Source organism: Neoarthrinium moseri (assembly GCF_022829205.1).
Source record: "Neoarthrinium moseri strain CBS 164.80 chromosome Unknown scaffold61_Wmoseri_CBS_16480, whole genome shotgun sequence".
In the NCBI taxonomy this organism is placed as follows: Eukaryota; Fungi; Ascomycota; class Sordariomycetes; order Amphisphaeriales; family Apiosporaceae; genus Neoarthrinium; species Neoarthrinium moseri.
The window spans coordinates 37579-63321 of record NW_026055175.1 but is presented as its reverse complement, the minus strand read 5'-3'; the positions used below and the strand labels follow the sequence as shown (position 1 = coordinate 63321).

The 25743-nt window shown below is 50.7% G+C and overlaps 12 protein-coding genes across 12 annotated transcripts; 7 read left to right on the top strand and 5 right to left on the bottom strand.

The window, feature by feature from the left end:
* Positions 1–245: 245 nt before the first annotated feature.
* Positions 246–850, bottom strand: JN550_010958 (uncharacterized protein; the record flags this gene model as incomplete). Its single annotated transcript, XM_049309271.1, has 3 exons — positions 246–404; positions 472–677; positions 748–850. 3 exons carry the CDS (start codon positions 848–850, stop codon positions 246–248), a joined length of 468 nt encoding a protein of 155 aa, XP_049167049.1.
* A 592-nt stretch (positions 851–1442) lies between these two features.
* JN550_010957 (uncharacterized protein) lies at positions 1443–2713 on the top strand (the record flags this gene model as incomplete). The annotated part of the gene is made up of 2 exons (XM_049309270.1): positions 1443–1540; positions 1597–2713. The coding sequence occupies 2 exons, from the start codon at positions 1443–1445 to the stop codon at positions 2711–2713; spliced, it is 1215 nt and encodes a 404-aa protein (XP_049167048.1).
* A 2982-nt stretch (positions 2714–5695) lies between these two features.
* Positions 5696–6693, top strand: JN550_010956 (uncharacterized protein; the record flags this gene model as incomplete). Its single annotated transcript, XM_049309269.1, has 2 exons — positions 5696–6264; positions 6324–6693. 2 exons carry the CDS (start codon positions 5696–5698, stop codon positions 6691–6693), a joined length of 939 nt encoding a protein of 312 aa, XP_049167047.1.
* Positions 6694–7314: 621 nt separating this feature from the next.
* Positions 7315–7847, bottom strand: JN550_010955 (uncharacterized protein; the record flags this gene model as incomplete). Its single annotated transcript, XM_049309268.1, has 2 exons — positions 7315–7441; positions 7525–7847. 2 exons carry the CDS (start codon positions 7845–7847, stop codon positions 7315–7317), a joined length of 450 nt encoding a protein of 149 aa, XP_049167046.1.
* Positions 7848–9675: 1828 nt separating this feature from the next.
* JN550_010954 (uncharacterized protein) lies at positions 9676–10782 on the top strand (the record flags this gene model as incomplete). Its single annotated transcript, XM_049309267.1, has 1 exon — positions 9676–10782. The coding sequence occupies one exon, from the start codon at positions 9676–9678 to the stop codon at positions 10780–10782; it is 1107 nt and encodes a 368-aa protein (XP_049167045.1).
* A 1099-nt stretch (positions 10783–11881) lies between these two features.
* JN550_010953 (uncharacterized protein) lies at positions 11882–13040 on the top strand (the record flags this gene model as incomplete). Its single annotated transcript, XM_049309266.1, has 2 exons — positions 11882–12469; positions 12519–13040. 2 exons carry the CDS (start codon positions 11882–11884, stop codon positions 13038–13040), a joined length of 1110 nt encoding a protein of 369 aa, XP_049167044.1.
* A 1307-nt stretch (positions 13041–14347) lies between these two features.
* JN550_010952 (uncharacterized protein) lies at positions 14348–15500 on the top strand (the record flags this gene model as incomplete). Its single annotated transcript, XM_049309265.1, has 3 exons — positions 14348–14854; positions 14911–15148; positions 15205–15500. 3 exons carry the CDS (start codon positions 14348–14350, stop codon positions 15498–15500), a joined length of 1041 nt encoding a protein of 346 aa, XP_049167043.1.
* A 645-nt stretch (positions 15501–16145) lies between these two features.
* On the bottom strand, positions 16146–17250 carry JN550_010951 (uncharacterized protein; the record flags this gene model as incomplete). Its single annotated transcript, XM_049309263.1, has 3 exons — positions 16146–16466; positions 16521–16943; positions 17011–17250. The coding sequence occupies 3 exons, from the start codon at positions 17248–17250 to the stop codon at positions 16146–16148; spliced, it is 984 nt and encodes a 327-aa protein (XP_049167042.1).
* A 1213-nt stretch (positions 17251–18463) lies between these two features.
* JN550_010950 (uncharacterized protein) lies at positions 18464–19573 on the bottom strand (the record flags this gene model as incomplete). Its single annotated transcript, XM_049309262.1, has 2 exons — positions 18464–19384; positions 19448–19573. 2 exons carry the CDS (start codon positions 19571–19573, stop codon positions 18464–18466), a joined length of 1047 nt encoding a protein of 348 aa, XP_049167041.1.
* Positions 19574–21091: 1518 nt separating this feature from the next.
* On the top strand, positions 21092–22328 carry JN550_010949 (uncharacterized protein; the record flags this gene model as incomplete). Its single annotated transcript, XM_049309261.1, has 2 exons — positions 21092–21515; positions 21586–22328. 2 exons carry the CDS (start codon positions 21092–21094, stop codon positions 22326–22328), a joined length of 1167 nt encoding a protein of 388 aa, XP_049167040.1.
* Positions 22329–22689: 361 nt separating this feature from the next.
* On the bottom strand, positions 22690–23793 carry JN550_010948 (uncharacterized protein; the record flags this gene model as incomplete). The annotated part of the gene is made up of 2 exons (XM_049309260.1): positions 22690–23691; positions 23764–23793. The coding sequence occupies 2 exons, from the start codon at positions 23791–23793 to the stop codon at positions 22690–22692; spliced, it is 1032 nt and encodes a 343-aa protein (XP_049167039.1).
* Positions 23794–24657: 864 nt separating this feature from the next.
* Positions 24658–25507, top strand: JN550_010947 (uncharacterized protein; the record flags this gene model as incomplete). Its single annotated transcript, XM_049309259.1, has 3 exons — positions 24658–24730; positions 24832–25274; positions 25337–25507. The coding sequence occupies 3 exons, from the start codon at positions 24658–24660 to the stop codon at positions 25505–25507; spliced, it is 687 nt and encodes a 228-aa protein (XP_049167038.1).
* Between the last annotated feature and the right edge of the window lie 236 nt (positions 25508–25743).

The following is a 25743-nucleotide window of genomic DNA, read 5'->3' as shown; positions in this document are numbered from 1 at the left end:
TCGTATTTCGAATCAATAGACAAATATATTATATAAACACAAAGTTTCAATTCTGACTGATCATGCCGATTTCCACCTAAATGAAGAATTGTATATAAATGTGCTGGCAGTGATTTGAAATAGTGTTAAATCTTGTTTATTTGTTCTTTTCTATCAAGATTGCTATAGTATCAGAATTACTTAGCCCATTTCTCCGTCGAAGTCTTGGCAATCCCAAAACTCATGCAAGCTCCACGGGAATACTTTCAGCTGGAGCTTGTTTCCATATCCAGCTGTGGATTTTCTCTCACGAGGTTCTCCACGGGCAAGAACAGCTCCTGACTGCCGCTTTCTCTATTAGCCATAGATTTGATTTCTTGCCAGCTCTTCCAGGACCATCCCTCGCATTTGTTTGGCTCCAGCCTCTACAAAGGGACAATAAGATTAGCTTTTCAAACTTAGCAGGCGAGAAATGGCATGCCCATTGCTGACCTGTGGCTCTTGATTTGCGTCCTTTCGCACACATCTTGTGAACACGGTGACGTAGTGTTTATTCAACTCTGGAAACTTATCGTTGGTCAGTCCAATGACCTTGGTTGCCCGAATCTGGAGGCCCGTCTCTTCTAACGTCTCTCGCTCCACACAGTCGAAGAAGTCCTCGCCCTGCTCGAGATGTCCACCTGGGAAGCCCCAATGCCCTGAGGTCGCGGACAACGTACGAGTAAGCGCTTGGCCAATACGATAGGCTATTGGGGGAGCGTGATTTACCTTTGCCTAATGGGCTAAGTCGGCGCCCAATGAGTATGCGGCCTTCTTCGTCGCTGATGATAGCAAAAATACCCACACGCGGGTGCAGTCCGTTGCAAGCCATGTCTCCTAGGAACTAGACAGATGATTGGCCTAACTATGAATCTGGTTGCACTCCTTTCCTGCTATGTTTAAATGGAATGAGAGACTGAGACTGGATAGAATCCGAGAAATCGAAGAGGACTCGTTACCTCGAACCACAGTGGGGCAGCTAGGATCGCTGCATTGTAACCAAAACACGCTCTTGAAGGTGGTTGGTTACTTGGTTACTTGGCTATGCAGCACATTGTGTGATCCACGCTACTATCTGCGGGGAAGTTCGTATGGCCTATCTTCATAGGCCACTTCTGAGTGATACATTCGCGATAGACACTGCGCCGTAATCATGCAGGATGATTGCGTGTTATATGGAGTAAACTGCCCCACTAAAGGTAAGGAAGTAATTAACGCTTTATCCTAAGGGAACATCGGGGGAACTGCCGGCCCCTATATGGAATCTGCGAGGGGAACCTGTCAGGTTATGGTGCCAGGCTGGTGATAAAATGTCGCAAATATTGCGAATATGAACAGAATCAATTGACCATGCTGCTGAACATCCTTTAGAGCATGAGAAAATACATCAAAAAGAGGGGGAGTTCAACTTTTCGTCTTTCACAATGGGATCTTTCTATAGCATTCAGAGGGCAGCCCAGGGCCCGGCGAAGCTGTCTGGGCCATCCAAGCCCGGTCGCGACACCGACTTAGACCTCGCCCAGTAGGTTTTTCCATAAAACTTTGTTGCTGAATTATCCTGACTGAAACTGTTAAAAGGAGCCATTACATTCCGGGCAAAAAGGTGCGTCCTCGGAATGAGGCAGATATAGAGAACCATACTATGGGCACCTCTCTGCCACGATATCTTGAGATCAAGGTCCACCAAGCGATTTTGAAACAAGCCTACAGTGAGATCGTGGTCCGAGGTCTTTATTCGCGCTACTCGTCGGATTCCATTGCGTTTGACGGGGAGAAAAGAGATAAACCGTTCAACTGGGAGCGTCCAACAGCCCGTGCTGAAGGCGGAATACTCTACATTGAGTGCTTTCCGGGGTACGATCACGTCGAGCACTACGCCGAAATCATAGCCAGCTACCTCAAGATTAGGGAAGCGGAGGGTTGTGTCAACCTGACTCCGTCTTCCCGAGTTTCGTTTGTGCCGGCCTCATGCTCAGATACGCAGATGGCCCTCCAAGCCACCAATTTGGGTGATTTCCCAGGGGATGGAGTGGATACGGTTGTCCTTGGACTTGTGTGGCATCTACCACGACTGACAGGCTCCGCACAGTGGTGCGGCAGCGGTCCGTGGCAGTGGATTTTGAAATCGTTTGGGAACCGGCGGGTCGCATTTCTGGGATTTCGCCCTGCGTTCTGGGGCGACATCTCGGGGGAGGTGGTGTACAAGCTTGGATCACGCTTTAACATCAAGGAGGTCATCTACCTCGGCAAGCTTGGAGTTCTCAAACCAGACGTTGCGCCTAACAAGTGGCTGGCTACTGGGGGTACGTCGCTGGTCAACGGTCGGGTGATTGAGTGGGAGAATGCACTGGGACCGTCTGTCGAAAGTCGTGGTCAGAATTCAGTAATTGTTGGCACCCACGTCACTCTCGGCAGTGTCCTGCACGAAACTAAGAGCTGGCACGCTGAGCTAGTCCACGAGGTCGATTTTGTAGATCCGGAGATCGGGATGATGGCGCAGGCCGCCGTGAGGAGCGGAATACGCTATGGCTACCTCCACATGATTACAGACAATCTGGGTCACAAGTACGACGAAGACTTGTCGAATGAGAGGAAGGAAAATGTCCTCAGGCATCGTGAAAGACTTCATCAGGTGGTTCAAGACGTGATGGACGAGCACCTCACAAGATTCAGTACTGAGCAGGGTGGCAAGTAAGGAACAGAGCTCTACTATTTTCATGATACAACACAGCGCGCAACGTGAAATGTATGATATGTACTTGTAGTATGTCTTTTTGCAATCTGGGCTTTGTACCTGGCTACGACAACGAAAAGCCGACGCTTGGGATAAGTGGACATTTCGAACAGTCGTTGCATTGATAAAAGTAATAGAGAAATACTGAAAGGTGGCATGTTCATTCAAGTCTGGTCATCATGCTATATGGAATCGGAGAACGTCGATTTAGACACCTTGTAACGTTTTGCGATGCATGCGTTGACCCACCAATGTTCTTTCTGTGTTTTTAGGTCTGCACGAACTGAATATTAGCAAAATTCTATGCTAATTGGCTATTTATAAGTCTGCGAGATACTCCCCATGGTAATTGGTATAGGCGAATTCAAGATATGGTAACGACGCCACGATAGCATCAACCATCCACAATCATGGGAGTATGCACCGCAAGTCTTCAGCATAATGGCTGACCACATAAGGTTCTGAATTGTCCATCGCTAACTCAAAACCAAACACCACTGCATTAGAACCCTTTTTTCTGGCCCTTTGTTTCTAGGAGCTACCACTCGAGGTTATGGGGGAATCAAGGGACTAGTCTGGGGCTCCCTGTGAGTCTAACTTTTAAGGGCGGGCAGGTATCAATTACCGGTTAGAATTTTAGGCATTTTAACTATTCACATTGTGTAGATGCACTGGAAGGAGCGTTTAAGAAATGTACCCTCGAAAATATAGCAAGCATGGCTAGTGTAAAAGCATCTATACTACAGAGTTGAGGATTGATCACTTAAGCTGGTTGAGAAGCCTGGAGCGACACTGCGTGGGGATGCTGTCCCCCTTGCAGTTTCAGAAAGATTGATCATTGACAAAATGGTGGCTCTCAGCTTAACTGCGAAGGTGGTAACCATGTGGTGGACGATATGTGATTGTGTACCCCTGTGCCTAAACACTTATCCGTCCCTCACCTCAAACATGGGCCTGCTACAATACTTCTATTGCAATTTTTTTATGCTTCAGCCATTCCGCCGAATTCGGATCATTCAACCGGGCTTATTCGAAGGGTTTCACACTGAATGAAGCAGAAAAGCCACGCATAATGAAACTTTCTTCGAGGTTAAAATACTGTCGTTAGGAAACAAACGAACGGCGAAAATATACTACACAATTAAGCAAATCACCTGGAAGGCACACTAGGTGTGGCGTACTGCATATGAATCATGTAAAGTGGAAGGCTATGGCAGTCTATGCATTGCCATTTGAAAATTCACAGCCATGCTTACATATAGTACGTACTGAATGGTATGCGAGAACTTTGTAACCACTCAGGTCTCCGTTCAGTCACCATCCAGTGTTGAAGACTACGACAGGTGATCAATATGGGTATAACAAGCAGAAGTTGCACGTAACCCATTCTTATAGATGTTGGCCCTAGGAGTAACATATCTAATGGAACTTATCCATGAGCCTGGGTGGATGGGGAACACTGCCAGACTACACTAGAGTTCATACTCAAGTCACCACGAGGTCCAACCGCCTCCTGAGAGAAGTCTCAAATGTCGCTGAGCGTCGGCCTCCAGGGATATAAATCATTGTCTAAACTAAAACATTAAGCATTATTGCATCTAAGTATGGATTTGCCAATTGTATCGTCCCTAAGTAGATGAGATTAGATTCCCTAAAGCCCACGACTGAGCAAAGGAGGTGTCATATCTAGCATGGAGCCAGGGAAGGTCTTGCCATAAGACTCGTGTAAGCCCATCTCGCCAAAGCAGTACCGCCTTGCCCCACTTAGCTATTTACATGCAGGCTTTCATATAACTCGTGTGCTCATGAGTATGACAGACAAATCCATTCTAACCAAGACAACCGGATATTTGATTAACCCCGGACCACGGCATGGCCAGGGAATTCGGGGCATTGCCTGTGCCTTGACTAGTCTGCGTATAGTGTAGGGCGATACGTCAGTTGCGGCAGCGAACTTTGAAGGCTGCAAATGGAGGAATGGTTGGAGCACACTGAGGATCTTGTATTCACCTTCATTGCGGTGTCGGGAATATTTAACAACACTCGTCGTGGTAGGCTCAAAGCCAACAATGTGGACCCCGAGATCGAATGGGGTAGACGGCATCCAAAACCCGATAACCAGGCGCCCGTTGACACCCCTACGGCCCCACAACCATTACGAACCGACGTAGGCACCGAGGGAAAGTACCTAGTGGTATTGGACAGGGGGGGCCAGAAGGGGGGAATGGCTGGGTTTATGAGATTCTCTGCGGCTCTATGACAATGCCTGGTACTTTGTAGTGTTTTCCACTGTGATGTGACGATTTGATTGCGTCCGCTGGGTAGCCTAGCTAGCGCTTGTTTCGAGGACAGGATTGTGGGGGTTGCAATACGGGGTTACATCGTAGCACCCGTTACCTACATCGTAGAGCCTCAAGGTGGTATGCTTAATCGATGGCGCGATCTGTCATGGATAGGTCATCCAAATCGTTTAAATCGCAGACCTCGTCTCATGTTTTGGGAACTCCCTGCCCTGGAGCCCTTCTAGATCAGTCAGATAACCCACTAGAGATGTTGGGATGAAACAACTTTAATTGAGTAGCTGGTCAAGTTGAGACGCTTGGCAGAAGACTAGTGCACTTTGTCTGTCGACACGCAGGTCCTGCCAAGCAAACAATATTCACTGCCCCTGGACGCCTTGCTGATACATCCTTGTGAGCTTCGAGATTACGCTAATAGTAGGTATGTGCCAAACATCGTGGGGATTCTTTAAGCCTTGTATAAAGGCGAGGCATGAGAACGCGGATGCGGTGTCTAGATAGTCGCCATCTCAGATCTCAGTTCGCTTCTCGCACTTTCTTTACGCCCATTGACGTTCATTGACTGAGCCGTCTTCACATTCATTAGACTTGACGTCCTTACTCTTTTCCTGGGCTACTACCACACTCATTTACAATTCCCACAATGAAGTATAGCTACACTCTCTCCGTCGGGCTCGTGGGCCTAGCCCAGTTGGCTTCGGCTCACTACTTCTTCGATGTCCTAGTTGTGGATGGCGTCGCGTCCAAGAGCTACGAATATGTGCGCGCGAACTCGAGAGACAAGAAATACATGCCCACTAAGTACATCAACACCTTCGACAACCTTACTCCGGATGATACCGATTTCCGCTGCAACCTGGGTGCCACCAGCAACGGTAACACCGTTGGAACTGCCGAGGTGGCCGCTGGGTCTGAACTGGCCATGGTGCTGGGGGTTGGCGCTACGATGCAACATCCTGGCCCTGCTCAGGTTTATCTGTCCAAGGCCCCTGGATCCGTCGCCGACTATGACGGGTCGGGTGATTGGTTCAAGATTCACCAAGAGACAACTTGCACCGACGGTGACTTGACCTCAACAGCATGGTGTACTTGGGATAAGGATCGCGTCACCTTTACCATCCCTGCGGATACTCCCGATGGAGAATATTTGGTTCGCTCTGAGCACATAGGCCTGCACGGTGCTCACAATGGCGAAGCCGAGTTTTTCTACAGGTAAGCTTGATTATAATCGGATCCGAGATTCATGTTCTCATTGCTCATCGTTTTTGTAGCTGTGCACAAATCAAGGTTACTGGCGGTGGATCAGGAACCCCAGGTCCAGTAGTGTCGATCCCTGGAGTCTACAAACAGGACGATGCAGCAATCAACTTCAGCATCTACGGTACAAAAGATTACACCTTGACCCCCGGTCCAGCAGTCTGGGGTGGCGGTTCCAACTCTTCCAGCTCCTCGGGGTCCACTGGAGGTTCTCAATCGTCGAGCTCCTCTGCCAGCGCTTCCCCAACTACATCGGCCACACCCAAGGTCTCGGCTGTCCCCACCAGCACTGCGTCAGTCGCTCCTACTAAACCAACTGGTTTCCCTGGTGCTGGCAAAGGATCGAAGGCTTCCTGCAAGAGCGCTAAGTTCCGAAAGATGTAAGGCGGAGACGTTGAATAATGGCGCTTGAATCAGGGTTTGTGTGGGTGCTCGGTGTTTTTATTCGTCTACTTGCGTTGGTCACCCTTTCGCAAGCAACTTTTATCCTGACCTCTCCTTTGAGTCTGGGTCTGTACATTTAGTTGAGCTCTATTGTGAGACTTCGAAAATATGATATTGGAGTTTCTGATATGTACTGGGCAATTTGGGTGCGTATAACCTTGCGGCTGGCTTATGGATTTCGTCGCAATGGGAAAAAGTTGTTGCACGCATAAGTAATCATTTAGAGAGAAACACTATATTGAAGCGCAGCTGTATTTCATTGATTGGAGACTTGCACTATTGACCTGGGACTCTATCGCGTGCCAACATACCTCACTATTTTTTTGACAACGTATTTAGAGACACTCTGCGTTCATCATAATATCTCGGGAGGCTAGTCCGAATGCCTCATGTATCTTTGGGCGAGGATATCCTAATCCAGTCAGATCTTGTTCCATCGTAATTAGTTGAATGAATCGCTAGCTAGTCACTGGCGAGACAGGTTTCAATGTCAATTTCATGCCAAACTACCAGCTTGCCACGAGCACAGATATGGGGTAACAAGCTTTGACGATCCATAAGCTAAGCAGTGTCTGGGAGACTATCGATTGTAATGGTGACGGGAGTCACAGTTTGACCGCAGACCAAAGTTGGGCCACCACCGGCGCGGCAGTAAGTCGGAACTTCCCCAGCACCATAATAGCCAACACTAAGTGCATGATTCCAGTTAGTTATCATTTCTATTCATACCGAGCTGATTGCTCCTCGTTATACACATGGTCAAAGACTTACGCGAGACCAAGTTCGTGATACAGACGTAGCGTGAACCCGCTGGAACTGCTTTCGCCCGGATACAAGGCAAACCTGTACTTGGAGTCTCCACAGGTAAAAACTTCAGAAGGAATGCCAGTCTGTGCGGAGCATTCGAGGTTCGTAGCATTCTCGCCACTGAGCAAGAATGAGACGCCATCCACAGTCGCTTCCGTGGTACCGTTGATCAGGGCCTCATGCACATAAAAATCGGTCACCGAGATCTCTTCAGAAAAGTCCCTGGCGACAGGGGAGGCTATGGCGAGAGTGCCACAGGCGGCGGCGACACTGGTGAAAAAACGCATGTTGATTAATATGTGGTATGTGAAGTAGGTGTAGTTCGTGACTGGGGGTTTTCGGTCATAGTTGAGGGCAAGCAGCCAGTTTATGAATGGAGTGGGCGCTTTCTGTGCTTCTAGCAGCACTTTTTCCTTCTGGACGTCATTGTGGCTAGCTTCCCCTACAATGATACCCTGGCAATGGCGATTGGGCCGCTAGATGCAACTGACCAACAGGTGGGGGCGCGAGGTGCTGCCTTGGCCCACCACCAGTGTTACGGCACTGGGAAGATTGCCTGGCGAGTGGTTGAATACGAGGTTTTCCCCTGGCTCCTAACCATTCGTCTGCAGCATCAATTTGCTTCGATACGGAGTTTCGGCAAGCAGACCTCTTGTGCAACTATGGAGACATTCGGGACCAAGCTGGATGATCGTACACAGTACTAGTCAAGAAGAATGTCTAAGGCTTGTCCTGATTGAGACCCTGCCATGATCTAATTCCGTATGATCTCTCGCGGTGAACTATCGGCACGCGACAACAAACAATCTTGGTTGAGTGCCGGGGTCCAGCTTGCTTTGCCCGACGTAACGGCCCGTAATACAGCAAACGTAGATCCCTCAGTGGCGAAGATATCCGATTAGCCATTTTCGACACGCTAAGCAAAACACACAACTGCTTGCAATGGTCCTTCCTATTATAGTTGTTACAATGTACTAGACGTACCACGCGAGCAACAATTAATTAATTAGGTAGTTAATAATAATCCACTATTAAGTTTTGCGCACAATATTTATATATGAATTCAAAGTGACTTGAAAGCTTAAAGGGAATAGTATTTTTTATGAAGTATAACGTATTGAATTTGTTAGTAATGGTCTTGACGAGGGACCCGGGGCGGCGATGATGGGAAAAAGAAAAGAAAAAGGGTAATAGTCGCTACGGAGTACTCGTAGCGGAATTTACAATGCGATGTAAGCGATGGCTGAATACGGAAACTAGTATACGGTTGTAGATGTTGAAAGTTCCAATCGGAAATCCTGCTCCTCAGCATTGAGGCAGGTACCGTATTCCACGACCGATCATATCCCCCAGGTGGTGAAAATATAAGTACACAAAGCAGAAAAGAAACGTGCGTTAAAACTTGTACCCGCCGACCCACATCACTCGTAGGTGCTTTGCAACAGGTACGACAAGTTAACGTTAACTTCTTCCCGAAGCCTTGCGGGCGGCGCCGCCACTTGATGCACATCCCTGTTGTAACTCCGCCGGTCGCCAATTAGAGTGGGATCATTAGGCGTGTGTTTGCTCACTTAGGCACGACACGCGCACTCAAATACGCCGGGTGCTGATCTCACTTTCAGTTGGGCAGGCTAACTTAAAGGTTAAGGAGCAATCAGTTATACCTGTCGGGCGATGCATCTCAAAGAGGCAGATGCCCCATACCATGATGTGATTATATCCACTTAGCTTGCGTAAGCTTGCACGGTCTCTCTAGCGCTGTTCATGCCGACACGACGGCAGGCCCCCAGGTTTATTTCGCTGGATAATTTATTGACTGTTCCACAGCTTGTGATGCCGGATGTATCAAGGCAAGCAAGCACCCATAAATCTTGAGCAGCTGTGTGTCTAAATGGCTTTTCAGAAAGGGCCACGCGTCACTCCTCCCACAACCCGAGTGACCATGATGGAATGACATGGGCTTCGTCAAATTTGACGCAGTCAATTGTACGAGAGGCTGCGCCTGGATGATGTTTAAAAGACGGTAAAAGTACCTGGAAGTGAAATTGGTTTCTCGCCAGCTGGAAATTCGAGCCTTGTTTCTTTATCGAGCAACTTCTTGAGAACACCATCACGATGCAACTTAGAAAAGTCCTTCTCATGGCTCTAGCAGGAGAGAGGGTGATCGGGCACCCTGGCGCTGACCACTCTACCGAGGCGCTCCAACGCAAAGAGGCTCTTGCACGAACGCGCACTCTTGCATCATGCAGCACTGCGCTTGAGGCTCGTGGCATCCCCCAAGCCGCGGCTCGACGTCGGAATGTTCTGCTTTCAAGGATGCAAAAACGCACAATCCATGAACGCGATCTCGACAAGGCGCTTAACTCTACCCACCACTCCAACCTCACTGGAATCACAACAGAAACAGACCCGTCCATACTCTTCTCTGGAAACGGGTCCTGCGCTCTTGTTCCCGAGACTACTCAAGGTCCCTATTATGTCACTGGGGAGCTGATTCGCTCCGACCTGACTGAGGATCAAATCGGCGTACCGCTGTATCTGGACGTACAATTCATCGACACGACCACCTGCGAGCCCGTGGAAGGAGTTGCCGTGGACTACTGGCACGCCAATGCCACAGGTTCTTACTCAGGCATTGCTAGCCAGGCTGGACTGAATACTACCTGGCTGCGCGGCATTCAGATTACTGATAAGGATGGCGTGGTGGGCTTCCGAAGTATCATACCTGGGCACTACACTGGGCGGACCCACCACATACATCTCCTTGCACATAGCCCTGGTAACTGGTCCCAATTGGAGAACGGCACTATCACTGGCGGCAACAATACGCCGCACATTGGTCAGGTCTTCTTCGACCAGGATCTTCTTGATGAGGTTGAGACGCTTGAGCCATACACCCTCAATACTCAGACTTGGACCAAGAACGACCAGGACAACATTGTAGTACAAGAGGCTGAGGCCACTGGCGTTGACCCAATGGCCAACTATGTGCTGCTTGGCGATTCTGTCTCTGATGGCGTCCTGGCCTGGATCTCAGTTGGCATGGACCCTTCAGCCGTCTACAAAGTCGATTCCGCTGTTCAGCATACCGCGGACGGGGGTATCGAGGATCCATGCTTCTTGATGATCAATTTGACTCCAGACGATCCAGCACTTCCTCCTCTCCCAGCTTCCTGCACCGCTGTCAGCTCAACAGCTGCGAGTGTTACCGCCAGGTCTTGAATAAGACACTGTTGTCGGCAAGATGAAAGATGTATAATCCATCATAAAGGGAAAATTATCGAAACTGATGATGCGGGCGTGCTTGGGGGCTTGGTGGATAGGTACCACTGCTACTCTGATACAATTTTTCGGGGACAGACTGTACAGATCCATGGATAAAAAGCCGGGCCTGATAGAAGCTCTAGCCACGGCAGGGATGCCTTCATTGCTTTGCGGATGTTAGGCATATCAAGTGCCTGCATTAGCGATGATGTCGGTCTTTCTCATCTCGAGTATAGCCCGAGTTGTTTATTGCAAACATGATCAACTATGTAGCTCCAGGCAGGTAGACATCATCTCCGAAGTGATACGTTCGAGCATGATCCAGTCAGGAATACACAATGCCAAATGGTAAGTGCCAGATGGGCACAAAACCAATCTTCGTCAGTAGGCCTATTTATTTTCAGTGGCAACCTAAGAGCGCTTCGGGTCTGGTCCCATCAATCTTTATGTAATTACATGTTGACGCGTGACGTCGCTAGTGTTGAGTTGCGTGGTAGAAAGGCGATCTTGTGGGGCGGCAGAGTTGCAAGCTTGACGTGGAAATCTTTGAGGTCATTGGCTCCTCGATTGATGCAGGCCGTTGCTTCTCTCACACTTGAATGAATCCCGCGATTGGTGCGCTAAGATGTGCACCAGTAGGTGTTACTACTTGAAAACCGCAAGGGCCCCAAGATCCGCAATGTAGATCGTTCTCCCGTGTACACAGTGGTACCAGGACAAGACTCACCAGGTTAACGTTAAACGCGCCAATGGACATTTCTTGTTGCTAAATTTGATCTTACGAGGACTGACGAATCTGCCTAGGATGCAAGTTGTGAGCCAGTCACCGATTGAGGGCACCATCAGCATCCTTGCGCCCCGCGCCTGAAAAATCATAGGTACATCCTGATCGTCAACCCCACAGAGTAGCAAACGAGACTAACTACAGTAGTGACGCCCAGGGAAGTACAGGGCATTGTCGCATCTTGACAGAAGAGCCGACTTATGACAAGTCAGAAAGTTTTCGGGATATGCCAGATCTGCTTAAATGCTGGCATTGCCTCTGTGAGTTGTGGCCATGGCAACCTACTATCTGTTGATTCGAGCTCTCGTCTATGAACCCAACCCGTTCGGTCTTATAATGTTGTCGTCACTCTACTTGCTGTTAGCAACACCTGTTGTCTGGGCCGGGCCGACCGATCGGACTGGGGTCAAGGCGTTGAGCGCCAGGGCGTCTCTGCCGAGTACTTTCACTTGGAGCTCAACTGACGCCTTGATTGGGCCCAAAGAGGACTCGCGCAACCTTGACGCAATCAAAGATCCATCTATCGTGCAGTACGACGGAGCTTATCATGTCTTTGCCAGCACCGTCTCAGAGGCAGCTGGATACAATCTTGTCTATTTCACTTTTACAGACTTCTCGTCGGCAAATAATGCAACATTCCATTACCTCGACGAGACGGCAATTGGATCAGGCTATCGGGCTGCCCCGCAGGTTTTCTATATGCACTCTCAATCGCTATGGTATCTGATTTTCCAAAATGGCAATGCGGCATACTCCACCAATCTTGATATCAGCAATCCGGACGGGTGGAGTGAGGTGGAAACATTCTATGAAAGTATCCCTAGTTCGGTTACTGAGAATATCGGAAATGGTTCTTGGTTGGTTAGTAACCTTTAATTCCCTCTGGCATGCGGCTTGCTAACCAGTGCAGGATTTCTGGACGATCTGCGACAGTTCGGATTGCTATCTTTTCTCGTCAGACGATAACGGCCATCTCTACCGGTCTTCAACATCAGTCACCAGTTTTCCAAGCGGCTTTGGCGAGCCAACAATTGCATTGGAGGACGAGTCCAACATTTACGCCTTGTACGAGGCATCTAATGTCTACAACGTGGGCGGTGAGTACCTGCTCCTGGTAGAGGCTATTGGAAGCGACGGTTATCGATACTTCCGTTCTTGGACAACTTCGAATCTGGATGGCACGTGGACACCGCTTGCTGACTCTGAGAGCAACCCGTTTGCTCGCTCCACAAACGTCAACTTCACCGGAACAGAATGGACCAAAAGCATCAGTCATGGAGAGGTTGTGCGAAGCAATGTTGATCAGACGATGACCATTGACACTTGTGGTATGCGTTACTTGTACCAAGGTCTTAATCCAAGTGCGACAGGCAATTATAACGCGCTGCCATGGGAGCTTGGCCTTATTACATTAACCAATCCATCGTGTTAGACTCCAGCTGAGCATCCTTTCAAATAAGAAACTAAACTGAATTTAATAAGGACTGGTGTAAATCTTTCATTTGTGAAAGAAGATGCTGTGCATTACTAATAATAGTATACCCCATTCAAATGATGAGATCAAGAGCAGAATCGGTAAGGAGAGATGTACGCCTTGCCTCAACATCAGCCTGTACTATGTACACGTTCAGACGATGTCGTGATATTGCTTGGAAGTTGGAACTCACACCTTGAAATTTGTCATACGCATGTTATCTGCATGCTGCATCCATATCCATGAATGCATCCGCGCAGTCAGAATACCTAGAGATGCGCTGAACGTGGATATGACAGGCCGCCCCTGCTTGCCTGCTAGCTGATTTGACGCTGAAAGAAGCCCCGTAATTGCGTTTACATCCGACACCACCCCCCTCGCTATCACAAGCATTCTGGAGTAATTAGACCGCGCCCTGGCGCCCTGGGTGCGTTCTGTGCAGGGCACAACCTGCATTGTGTTGATCACACTACATACTTCTCGTATTGGTAGATCTCCCCTCCCGCCAAGGGGGGACCAAATCCTCAAGGCAAACTACCACTGGACGATCGGCAAACGGTACAGGAGAATGGCCATTTCATAGAAAAATGTCGGGATTGAGAAACAGTTTCCATCGATCGCAGTTTTACTCAACTATCACTTTAGTGCAAGAATGGGGTCTAGCACCATACCTACTGTGGTGGTGTCATGGCGAAACGCACCTAAGTGGCCAGGCTCGCTCAATGCGTTCGCGTGGAGAACGACACTAAATGGAAAGGATGACATCCGAATGATCCTGCTTGTTGTGGTACGTGAGGACGTATCACCTGCAGTGATTGGGTCGCCTATGGGTCTCGGTACTTACTAGGGGAAACAAGTGGTAAATAGAAAAGTCCAAGCACAAATGTCAGGATAACTTCCGTCCACTATCAAGCACCGTTAAGTTGAATGACCTGTTTCATGCGGCTGAGGGTCCCAGGGTACACGAGCACTAGCGTCGGCAAATTTATTAGGTACGTACACCGTGTACACTGGGTCAAGCCCACCAGGGCGTGTTTTACATGGGATGATTAAAGTGGGCGACCCGAAATGTAGTTAGCATCCTTTCTAACTTGTCTTTGGTTGTCGGAAACCTCGAGGCATTGGAGGAGTGTGATCGTGCGGTGGCCGCTGAGAGATCTTTATAAATTAGCTCGAGCCTTCTGCAATGCAAGCCACACCACCTGCGACACTAACTCTCTTCAACTCATATCCGATTTGTGTCTGCATTTCCATCTCGCTCCAAGATGAAGAGCCACGTTTTCGCGCTTTTGATTGCCCCACTCGGCGTCATTGCCTCACCATGTTCCTCTCGGTCTACCAACAGTACCCTGGGTAGCACTCAAGGTGCGACTGAGACATCTGATACTGCCGCTGTTGCCAGCGATAGCATCAACGACCTGTTCGTCGCCAAGGGCAAGATTTACCTCGGTACTGCCGCCGACAAAGGTACTCTTTCAAAATCACAGGTCTCAGATATTGTCAAAGCCGATTTTGGCCAAGTCACACCAGAGAACAGCATGAAGTGGGATGCTACTGAGCCGTCGAAAGGAAGCTTCTCTCTCGATACCGCTGATTATCTGGTCGATTTCGCAACAGATAATGGACTGAGCATCAGAGGACACACCCTTGTTTGGCACTCTCAACTGCCTTCTTGGGTCAAAGCCATCACAGATGCGAACGAGCTCACTTCGGTGATCGAAAACCACATCAGCACTATCGTGGGCCGATACGCTGGAAAAATTAGAGCTTGGGTATGTGATCGCGTTCTCGCCGTGAATTGTGAAGTGGGTGTCTAATGGGTCAATAGGACGTTGTAAATGAGATCTTCAACGAAGACGGCTCGCTCCGCAGTTCAGTCTTCTCTGACGTTCTTGGCGAGGATTTCGTCTCAATCGCCTTCAACGCAGCTCACAAGGCCGATCCTAATGCTAAGCTCTACATCAATGACTACAACCTTGACACCGCCTCGTATGCTAAGGTAACCAAGGGCATGGTAGCCCATGTTGAGAAGTGGCTAGCTGCCGGCGTGCCCATACATGGTATCGGTAAGCTTTCACACCTGATGTGATCTAGCCTGTAGCTAATTTATCATGCGCAAAAGGTTCACAAACCCATTTATCAGAAGGCGGCTCGAGTGGCGTATCAGGTGCTCTTACCGCTCTTGCCGGTACTGGTGTCGAGGAGGTTGCCATCACTGAACTCGATATCGCAGGTGCCTCCGCCAGTGACTATACTACAGTTGTCGATTCTTGTCTGAATCTGGCTAGCTGCGTTGGAATTACTGTTTGGGGGGTTAGTGATGCAGACTCATGGCGATCCGACAAATCACCATTGCTATTTGACTCCAGCTACGCGCCCAAGGACGCGTACAATGCGATTGTTAAACAGTTGAGCTAAACCTCACATCGGCGTCACTTTGTCTCATTTACGTTCAAGTTCAGATATGTATATATATTACGCTTTCCATTCAACGGCCAGGGTTTGGCTGCTCCACATGCACATATACGTGTAACCCTAACCGAAAACTCCAGCAAAATGTACATGTTCGTTCGGATGACAATTATCGGCAGTGAAACCTTGTATGCCGTACATAACTTCTGATAGAGGTCGCTTGGTGAGCTCATACAGAAAGGTTCCTGAAGTATTCTTGTGTGAAAGGCGAGTATTCACATCATTCCACCAGTGCCTGGCCGTCGGTTGGATACTATCTCACTATGAGATTAAGCTCATCCAGGTGCTAGAGACTCCTTATCGACTTGAGGTTAACAGTAGATACCAGTCGGTTACACCAATTCTCCAAGTGTCACACATGCAGCTACTTTGCGCAAGACTATTTATTAAGCAAAGTATATACCTCAAGCCATTCAGAGGAAACCAAGCACCGATTATAAAGGCCATTCAACTTAGATAATTACAGATATCTAAACTCAGAAGTGTTGTATTCGTGATAATTGCAAGGCTAATCATTGGAAGACTAAGCCTAGCATACCGGCTCTCACTTGACAGAAAATGGTCTGCCACAGCGAGGTCCAAGTTCCAGCTCTAAACGTACTCAACGCATATAACGTCGCCACCAACATCCATAACATCAGCAACAGTAACATTTGGAAGCATCTCGTACATAGACAAGACATGAGTAAGCGTGGTAACGTTGCCGGGGTCGCCGCTGTAATCGGTGAAGTTTGCACCAGGAGCATCCCAGTTGTTGGCAGAGTTGAACTCGTCAGTGGGAACATTTTGACCTCCCATATCGATGAGACGAGCTGTGAGATTGACGGACTGCCATTCCCACCAAAGTCGGTCGAGATTAGTGTGATGCAGAAAGAATACAGGATCACCAGGAGACAGCACCGGATCTTGCATCTACACGGCGTTTTAGCGATTACACGAAGAAGTAGCGGGCTTTCGTCAACTTACGGTCCCGCCGGTACCAGCGTGGCCGGCCGAGTGTGGGCCCTGTCCGTAGCATTGCCATGCCTCCTCGTACGAACCGAGCGCAAAACACTCGTCCACGGCCGACTGACTAGCTGATTGGAAGGTCATGGAACTTATGGAACGGTTTAAATGGTAGGTTGCGGTCTTTGGTATCACGGTGTTGAATGACCAGGCGCCAACATGGAGTTCCATATACGCAAATGGTCCGTCGGTGACGATTTGGCTGTCGGACGAGTTGCCATCACCTCCAATACCATACACCGAATCCCAAACAGAAGACAAGGTAATGTTGTCAGCATCGACCTGCTCATCCCAGTAAGGCATTCCGCCGGTGTAGTTACAATAGGTCTGCAATAGTTTCTCGTGCAAAGTCATGTAATATCGGTGCCAGGGTAAAAACTGGCCCTGAGAAGAATTAGTGTCTGGGAATTCTAGACGCAAAGCTGAAAAGCGCCTAATGCGATAAACTCACAACACCATGTATATAGTTGGACATGGTCAAGTGCAAGTACTGCTGCTCATCCCACAGTGTGGTTGCACCGTCGTAAAGTCCAAAAACAGCGTCATGAGTTGTCAAGCAGACTTCAGCGTCCAACCAAGCCAGCTTCTCTTCGTTGCTGAGGGAGGTGAAATTTTTTCGCTGTACCGGCGACTCGCAGGTATCTGCTACAGCAAGAGCCACGCAGGCCAACAAGACCAAGACAGACTCCATAGCCATAGCCAACGGTCGGTAAAGAGGGGGAGGCGACTGTCACCGTCAAAGGGTGAGGTAACTGACGGGTGAGATATCAGAGCAGTTGAACAAGTTAGGCTAGAAATTATTGTCTGACTCGTAGTCTCTCAAAGTTTAGAGCGGACGACGAAGGTTTTAATCTTGGTTGATATAGCTAAATAATCCCTATTGATTATTAGTCATAAGGAGGATACTGTTTGGATTTCTAGCCCGTCCAGATCCACCGTAGATGGGTCCGTTTGCGAATCGACTTCGTCAGCTGCATCTCGGCTTCGGACGGTCCTTGATCAGGCTCTTTGCAAACCCAGGCTCACACAGTCACCCTCAATGACATACGAGGTGCAATGAAGCCCCTGTTAGACCCACTTCATACTGAACTACCTTGGGAATAATTTGAAAGTCGATCGAGTAGTCAGGAGTAGCACAAGAATAGTATCCGAACACGTCAACCATTGGCGCAGATGGACCAGGCCCTCCACTGTGCAGTCGTCATTAAACTCATGGCCTAACCTTTTCAGAGGAAACTACCGTGTACGAAGGTAGCTTGTGTGGGCGCGACTGACAAGCGGGCGATTAAAGTGACGGCCCAAAGGTGCTAGAGTGCATACGAAGTAACTATGTCCTGCGTCGCATTACATACCGGGTGAACTGGGTGGCCTCCCAACGCGTGTAGCGGAGCCACAGAGCCTCAACATTACGTATGTCTTCCGGCTTGGCATATATGATGGGGCAACCCGCTCTGGCCCGTGCGTAAGACGTCAAAGGCCTGCACGTAACTTAAGTAGTCATGAAGTACGCAGTTGTGTGCTGATGGCGACTGCGCCTCAGCGCTTCTGCTGCCAAACGATAACTAGTGAATGTCCCGTGGGCATCAAACTGCAGCCAGTACTTATTGACCAGTCGGATAGCTCGAGCGTTCGACTCAGCTACAATAATGGGATCATGTTCAGCATTGGCGGGCAGTATTTTGAAGACCATGATTATGGTGCGAAGCAGATCCTCAAGTCTGTTGCTAGACGAGTACACAAATCCATTTCAGATATCTAAGTGGGCCCCCTGAGTGGACACCTTATTGCTAAAACGAGGCATTCCTGCCAAGAGACCAAGATATATCCCCAAGTATATATATATATGTAGGCAACCAGTTCAAGTGGCAATTCACGGCTCATGGTAGATGCCTCAATTGTTCTCTTCAGTTGAACCATACGACATTAGCGGGTTGGCCATCAAGATCCAGATGGGCAACTGGTGATGCAGAAGCCCCGTCGATGCGCCAGACTTCGATGAAATCATCACCGGAATCTGTTATAGCAAAGTAGTCCTCGTTATACGTGGCAACAGAAACGGAATTGGCATTTCCACCCGAGCCAGTCGTCTCGGTGATGAAAAGCTGCTCGACAATAGCGCCAGTCTCAGGGTCCAAAGAGAATGCTGTGACATAGCCCTTCTTGGTTTCGTCGTGAGAGCGAGTAGCAGCAATCAGATACCGAGGGGTCACAGTTGTATCCAGTATCGTCACCTCATCAGCCCAATAACTGCTCGTGTTGGTAAAACTTGCCGGGATGAGAGGATAAGTGATGTTGGTATCAAGCAGTGTGCCGGTCAGTTCGTCGCGGCGGAAAACCGCAAGCTGGCACGCCTCTTCATAAACCACGAAGACAAAGGCGCTATTGGGATGCACCGCTAGGTGTCGGGGATTACTGCTGGACGGCGCAGCAATGTACTGCAACTCCGTAACTGTGTCAGCATGTGCATCTACGCCGTGGGCCCAGACAGCATTGCCAGCATCTGCAGCAGAGTACACAAAGTTACCGTCGGCACTGAGGGCCAATCCATGGATTCCACAATCAGCATTGTATGTCAGATTTCCGAAGATCCCTGAGATGGAACCCGAGTCGTCAACATGCATGGCAAGCGCATCACAGCCAGTGGTGTACGGGACGCCATAAACCGGATACGGCTCGACATGTGATGCCGTGATGAAGTTGGAGTTGGAGCAAGATTCATTGGGGTTGCTGATCGCACTCTCCAAGTTGAGACTGAAATCCGTCCGGTTTAGCGAATAGCTGTGGAATCCACCAGTGGTGGTTGCATATATATTCCGCTTTTGCGCCTGACGTTGTGGTGCGTTAGCTTTGCCTAATTAGTTGGTGGAAGCATTATCACAATCTCCTACATCAAGAGCTATCCACTTCGGGTCGGAGGAAGAGACGGTGTTGTTGGCAAGCAGAACCAAGCTGCCAGCCGAATCATCAAATTCAAGGGCATAGATTGACGACTTGCTGAAAAACCCGGTGAACATGATGTGTGACTCTGCTGAGGCCAACCCTGCAGCACATGCCATACCCAGTAGAGCAGAATAACAGCGCAACATCATTGCGGTGGTGGGGTGAATTATAGCGAGGCTTGAAAGCGATTGCCAGGGTAGAGAGTTATATTCAGCGCGTTACGCAAGTCCTGTCTGTCAAAGGTCCTTCTTATACGTTATTCTGGGACTGCACAGGTTGTGGACCCATAAAAAAGTAGTCGTAAGATCCCCATAGCCAAGTGACCTTCTCATTTAAACCATGCCAAGCTCTCGGACAAGCTATGGTGGCCCGCGTTCAGTTTGGGGATGGAAGGAGGGTGTAGAGTGGCTCAGTGGTTTTGATTGGCTACCATGGCTTCGGTCCTACCCGCACCATTACGCGGAGCCGCGCACGATGGACAGAGCTAACTACGGGTTACGGGGCTTATCCCTGCACTTCCTACCAACGGGCCTCAGAGCCTGCCAAGCACGCCTATTGCCTGCTTCACATGGATAGGTTGGGAATCAAATCCAGAGCAACAGGGTTTAATACCTGGGGAAGAAGGAAGAGACAATGATGAGACTGGATGCAGCATCGGGAATATTTGGAGGACAACGTCACAGTCTACAGCACAAGGTTCTCCAGTGAGTCCAAGGAAAGGATCTTTGAGAACATGTCTAAGGGCCAGACCCCCATAGACTAACTCATCATCTGGCATGCTCCCACCCATATTTGTTCTGGGAGGGAAATATGGTGTAGCCAACGCCTTGGCGTGTGATTGACCATACACCCTTCATCGCCCTTTTTCAACCCTCGCTTATTCGCGTCATACTTATAATTAAGTAAAGGCATCTATCTACCTTAAACTTCGGAATCGCCGACGGTGAGGACATACTCCGTCTCTCAACACCTCACTTATATGGACGACTAACTGATCAATACGCCAAGTTCATGAAGGAGTGGCTTTGGGTGAGGAAGGTTGCAGCACTGAGAGGCGTTCATTCATAGGGAAACCTGGACGTCAGTCTCGCACAACCGTTAAAAGAAATCATGACTCCAATCCGTGGCGTAATACAGCAATTGAGCTGCTCCATTCAAGCTACATAATCCTTCGTGTTATTTCCCGCAAAAGCTCCTCTTAATTAGAGAGATTCCGTTTTACAGTAGCGAGCACTGCAAGTATGCTTTATCTACTTGCCTCAGGTAGCTATGCAGCTGTCAGACCCATACTGCCCAGTACCTGACCCAGCACCCAATGCGGGGATTGACCCCCACCCCTTGGCTAATATCTCCCCAATCTGAGAGTACGTGCCGAGCTCCCGTCCCGACGCTGCTCCCTTCGGTATAGACGTTACTTTTCCCTACATTCCCAGCAACACTATACTATTGCTTTCTCCGCTTATCGCCAGCCATATTGTCTTTATATCCGTTGGCAGTCAACGCATGACAAATTATCCTTAACACCGGGCATTGATCTGGGTGACCATAGCTAGCTAACAAGATACCCAAGGGTATCTCCGCAAACATCAGATATGTTGAGTGTAATCGACGAAGTCAACGCCGCACAGGAAGCTCTTCGCCGGCGTCTGGCTGGTGCCATCTCTACGCCACCTCGTGGGGTGTCAGAAGATGCCCTGCCTTCAGTGCCTTTGATCGACCTCAGCAAGTCCTTTTCTCCGGATCTGGCCGATCGTCAAGTTGTCGCTTCTTATCTCCGCGATGCCTGCACAGCATCCGGCTTCTTCCAGATCAGCAACCACGGCATTACCGCCTCCGCTATCGCTGGAGTTCTGGGGCAGGCCGAACAATTCTTCAAGAAGCTTAGTCCTTCGGAGAAGGACGCTTTGCATATCCGCCATAATCAGCTCTTTCGGGGCTACGAGGCCGGGGGCGATACCTACGTCAATCCGGACGACCACGATGGAACGTCCTCGCCAGAAGTTGAGACTAAGGAATGTAAGCTCAGCGAATATATTGCGAGCGCTCTCTAGCACTGCAGAGCTGGGCTGAATTTATGTGTTTCCAGGCTTCAACTGTGGTTATGAGCCGGCCCTGGATCCCGATTCCACATCTACAACGTCATATGTCGAACTCGACGGCTGGCCTCCGTCAGGCCCAGACCGGTGTAACGTCTGGCCAGACCCGTCGCTTCTCCCACACTTCAAGGCCGCTCTGGCTGTATACTATGGTCAAGTGCTATCCCTGGCCCGTCATCTCTTCCGGCTCTTTGCACTCAGCTTGAACCTGGAGGAAACCCATTTCGACAAGCTCACCACCCACCCGGGCGGTATCTTCCGGCTCCTGCACTATCCAGCACAGTCGACGGCCCAGCTGGCTGGGAAAGAGAAAATGCTAGGCCTCGGAGCTCACACGGACTACGAATGCTTTACCTTGCTGCTATCGACACCACACCCTGGGCTCGAGATCCTGTTCCCCCCATCGCCATTGACGGAGAATAAGCCGATCTGGAGACCCTGCCCGGTGCGCCCGGGGACGCTTACGGTCAACGTTGCCGACTTCCTCATGCGCTGGACCAATGGCGTATACAAGTCTACAATTCACAGGGTTGTCAGCCGGCCAGTGAAAGAAGTCGTCGGTGGTCAAGAGCTGCTCAGGGGTAGCGAGGCGCGGTATAGTGTCCCGTTCTTCTTTAGTGTCAACTATGATGCGGACATCGAACCGCTCCCGGAAGAAGCTGTTGGGCCGAGCAAGTTTCGAACCATGAAAGCGGGAGAATATGTGCTTGAACGGCTGAAGGCGACTGCTTGATTGGACACGATGACCCACGCTAGGTCTGAGCATCGACGGACCGGGGACACATGTTATACAGGCAAAGATTTATAGGGGTCTAGATCATAATAACCTCCTATGTTGCGTGTCTAGCTCCGGTCGACTTCATGTTTGTTCCAAAGGTCATTCTCGCGAGCTGCTGCACAGGAGTTTTCAACTAGATGCTAGTAACAACTTGGCCCCACCCGCCTCACCTGCCTGGTGAGTGCTTTTGGGAATACTTCCGCACGGCATCCTGCCTTCATCCTCCATCTCTGGAGTAGATTCTCCCGACGTTTTATTTTTTTTTATTTGTTGTTCCCATCAAATGCCAGAGGTATCCGGTCTCCGCAGACCGACATCACCGGGCCTCCCAGAGGCGGCGCAGTCCCGTCAGTCCAATGAACAATGCCTCGCCTGTGCGAATGGTGCGGCTCCCCTGCCCCGGCAAGATGTTGATCCAGTGGTCGAACAGCTCCTTGGTCTTGCCCCTGATGATGCCCATCTCTTGTAATGCAGGGTCGTTTTCGGCAGCATACTCAAGGCCCCTCGGCCCGCCGAAGACGATTAGGAGGTGATTGAACTTGAGCGGTTCCGGCTTCTTCTTCTCGGGGAAGGCGTTCGGGATCAGGACTCCACGCTCCGAAGTTCCTATGCTGACGTCGTAGCCGCCCTCGTAGGTGCACTCCTCAAAGATAGACGCCAGAGACTTGCAGCGCCGTATCGTGTAGCCCCAGTAGTACCCTCCCTTGGTCCTCGGTTCGGCGGGGTGAACGGCCTCGCCCCGCGATGGGTCATTCTCGTCAATATGCAAGGTCACGCGATGATTGGGCGGGATGTCGTCCTCAATAGTAACTTTCTCCTTGGCGCCCACATCGACGACGGTCCCTTTGCCGCCGCGGGCTCCCTCCGAGGTCGACAGCCCCTCGCGGTACGGTAGCCATTCTGAGGGATGGGGGTGATGGGGCAGATCCAGGCTCTCGAGAAGGCCCGCCCCGTGGAGGTTCTTGTGGAAGGGGATGAGGGTCTTGCGCATGAAGGGGGGCACCTCAACGTAGTTGAGCAGGTGCTCGACGTATCCACAGGGGTCGGTGTCGCCCATGTAGCTCTTAGGGTCCACATTCGACATGCGCTGGTCCATGGGTGAGTCGTCGAAGATGACGACCTCGTCGATGCTGAAGACGGCCAGGGCACGGGCGATCTGGTTGATGACGGCGATGCGCTGGTCGTCGCGACGGCAGGTGGAGACGACGCTGCCGGGAATGGCGACGGAGAGAGTCCAATCGCGGCCCTGCACCGGCTGGAAGAAGGCGCTCGGCCTCGATGTGTCTACATAATCGCCGTCCCTCGACACCTTGCGCTTCTGTGGCACTCATTAGTCTGTCTGGGCTCCATGAGGATAGGGAGCACTCGTCGGGCGCATGTGGGTGCAAACCTTGGACCGGTCTTGGTCGTGATAAGACATTTTGGGGGAAGAAATGATGGATGGTGGCTACGGCAGGTCGTGAGTGGGCTTGTGGCGATGCTGGGTCCTCGATGCGATCCAGTGTCTGCTATCATCGGATCAACCTGCCTCTGTAGCTGCGAGGTCTCTGAATTGGGCCTGGCTGAGTGAGGCAAAGCGAGCTCCCAAATTTTGGCGGCGAGGACAATTCTACCGGCCAAATCCCAAGGTGGGCTGCCCTGACCGCCTGCTGCTTTAGCGAGGGAGGGCCCTTTCTCTAGTGGACTACCCACTATGACAACGCCTAACTTATAGAGGTACCTACTAGGTAGGCAGGTAGGCAGGTAGGCAGGTAGGCAGGTACCTCAGTAATTGATTCTCGGCCCCAGCATCCATGAAAGCTCTCGGCCGCGAGGTTCTGCTGGCTCGACAGGCACGACCACTTTCATATGAACGTACTGAGCCACCGGGACGAGGCCCGGTATCTCTGTTACTTGAATCACGGTTTGTGAATATACTCAAGTCCGGGTGGTTGTTCACCGTTGAGCTGGCCAATTCGGTGGCCTAACCTACCGCCCACCAAGCCTACCAAGCCTACCAAAGTTAGAGTACCTATCAAGGTGGGTAACTAACTAGCTTACCTACGCCCGGGCAGCTTGGGTGGCGGGCTGTGAGGATTATGTAGGTTAGGTAACTTAGTGGACAGCGTTACCGCCAGCCTCCAGCTGTACATCACCTCGACAGTCAGCCGCCCAACCAACTTGGAACACCTTGCCTAGGTAGCTTTGCCTCCACGTCGCCAGGTTGCTACCTCTCTACTGGGCTCCAGATCACATTCGCACATTTCGCAAAGACGAAGAGACCGTCACAGCCGCAACCACAACAATGGCAGTTAGCATTGGTTCCCAGGGCGAGTGGCAGCGCATCCTCGGCTCGTCCACCATTGTCGTCGCAGACTGTAAGCATCGCCCCTCCGTCGCGCGCGCATGCAATGAGCCGACGAATGCGTAAAGGCCAACCGTGCGAGGCATCCGCCACTAACGTGTCTGACGCCTGCAGTCTACGCCGACTGGTGCGGCCCATGCAAGATGATCGCGCCGACGTTCGAGTCGCTGGCCACCAAGTTCTCCAAGCCCGGCAAGATCACCTTCTGCAAGGTCAACACCGACAGCCAGCAGGCCGTCGCCTCGGCCCACGGCGTCCGCGCCATGCCCACCTTCCTGATCTTCAAGAGCGGCTCCGTCATCGACACCATCCAGGGCGCCAACCCGCCCGCCCTCACGGCCGCCGTCGAGAAGGCTGTCAAGCTGGCCGGCACCGCCGCCCCCGGCGCCTCGTTCAAGACGCCCGGCCGAACCCTGGGCGGGCCGGCTGCTGGTGCCGCCGCTGCAGCGCGCAGCTCTGGCGGGCGCTCCCTCAGCCGGCCCTCGAGCCTGAGCATGTTCAACATCTTCAATATGCTGATGACCTTTGTCGGGCTCTACTTTGTGACCCTCTTCTCCGTGAGTTTCCGTCGCAGTCCGTGGGTGGGCGCTTCTACTTGGGTGTGCTGACGCTCGCGCAGTTTGACGCATACAAGGCGGCCGAGAACTCGGACTTCAATGTCCACAAGCCGCGCTCCCAGACGTTCGGAAGGGGGCAGGCCACGGGGCAGGCCACAGGGCAGCCAGGGAACAAAGGTGGACCAGCTCGCCCGTCGACTGGGGTGAGGACGCTCGCAGACTTTGGAAACTAAGCCATGCTGATTTACTTGTTACTTGTGATATCCTCGGTGGTTGGGCGTTCTGGCAGGCAATTTGACATTGAGCATTCTATTCTGGGTCTCCTCTGACTCTGTCCCTGGTTCGCGCGCGTAGACGATACACTGCCACTATGGTCCGGACCTTCTCACATGACCAGGCTTGCCTGTGTGTTTCCTAGTGCCGAGATGCTGTGTTTCCCAGTCCCGAAATGCTACAATACATGCAGTAT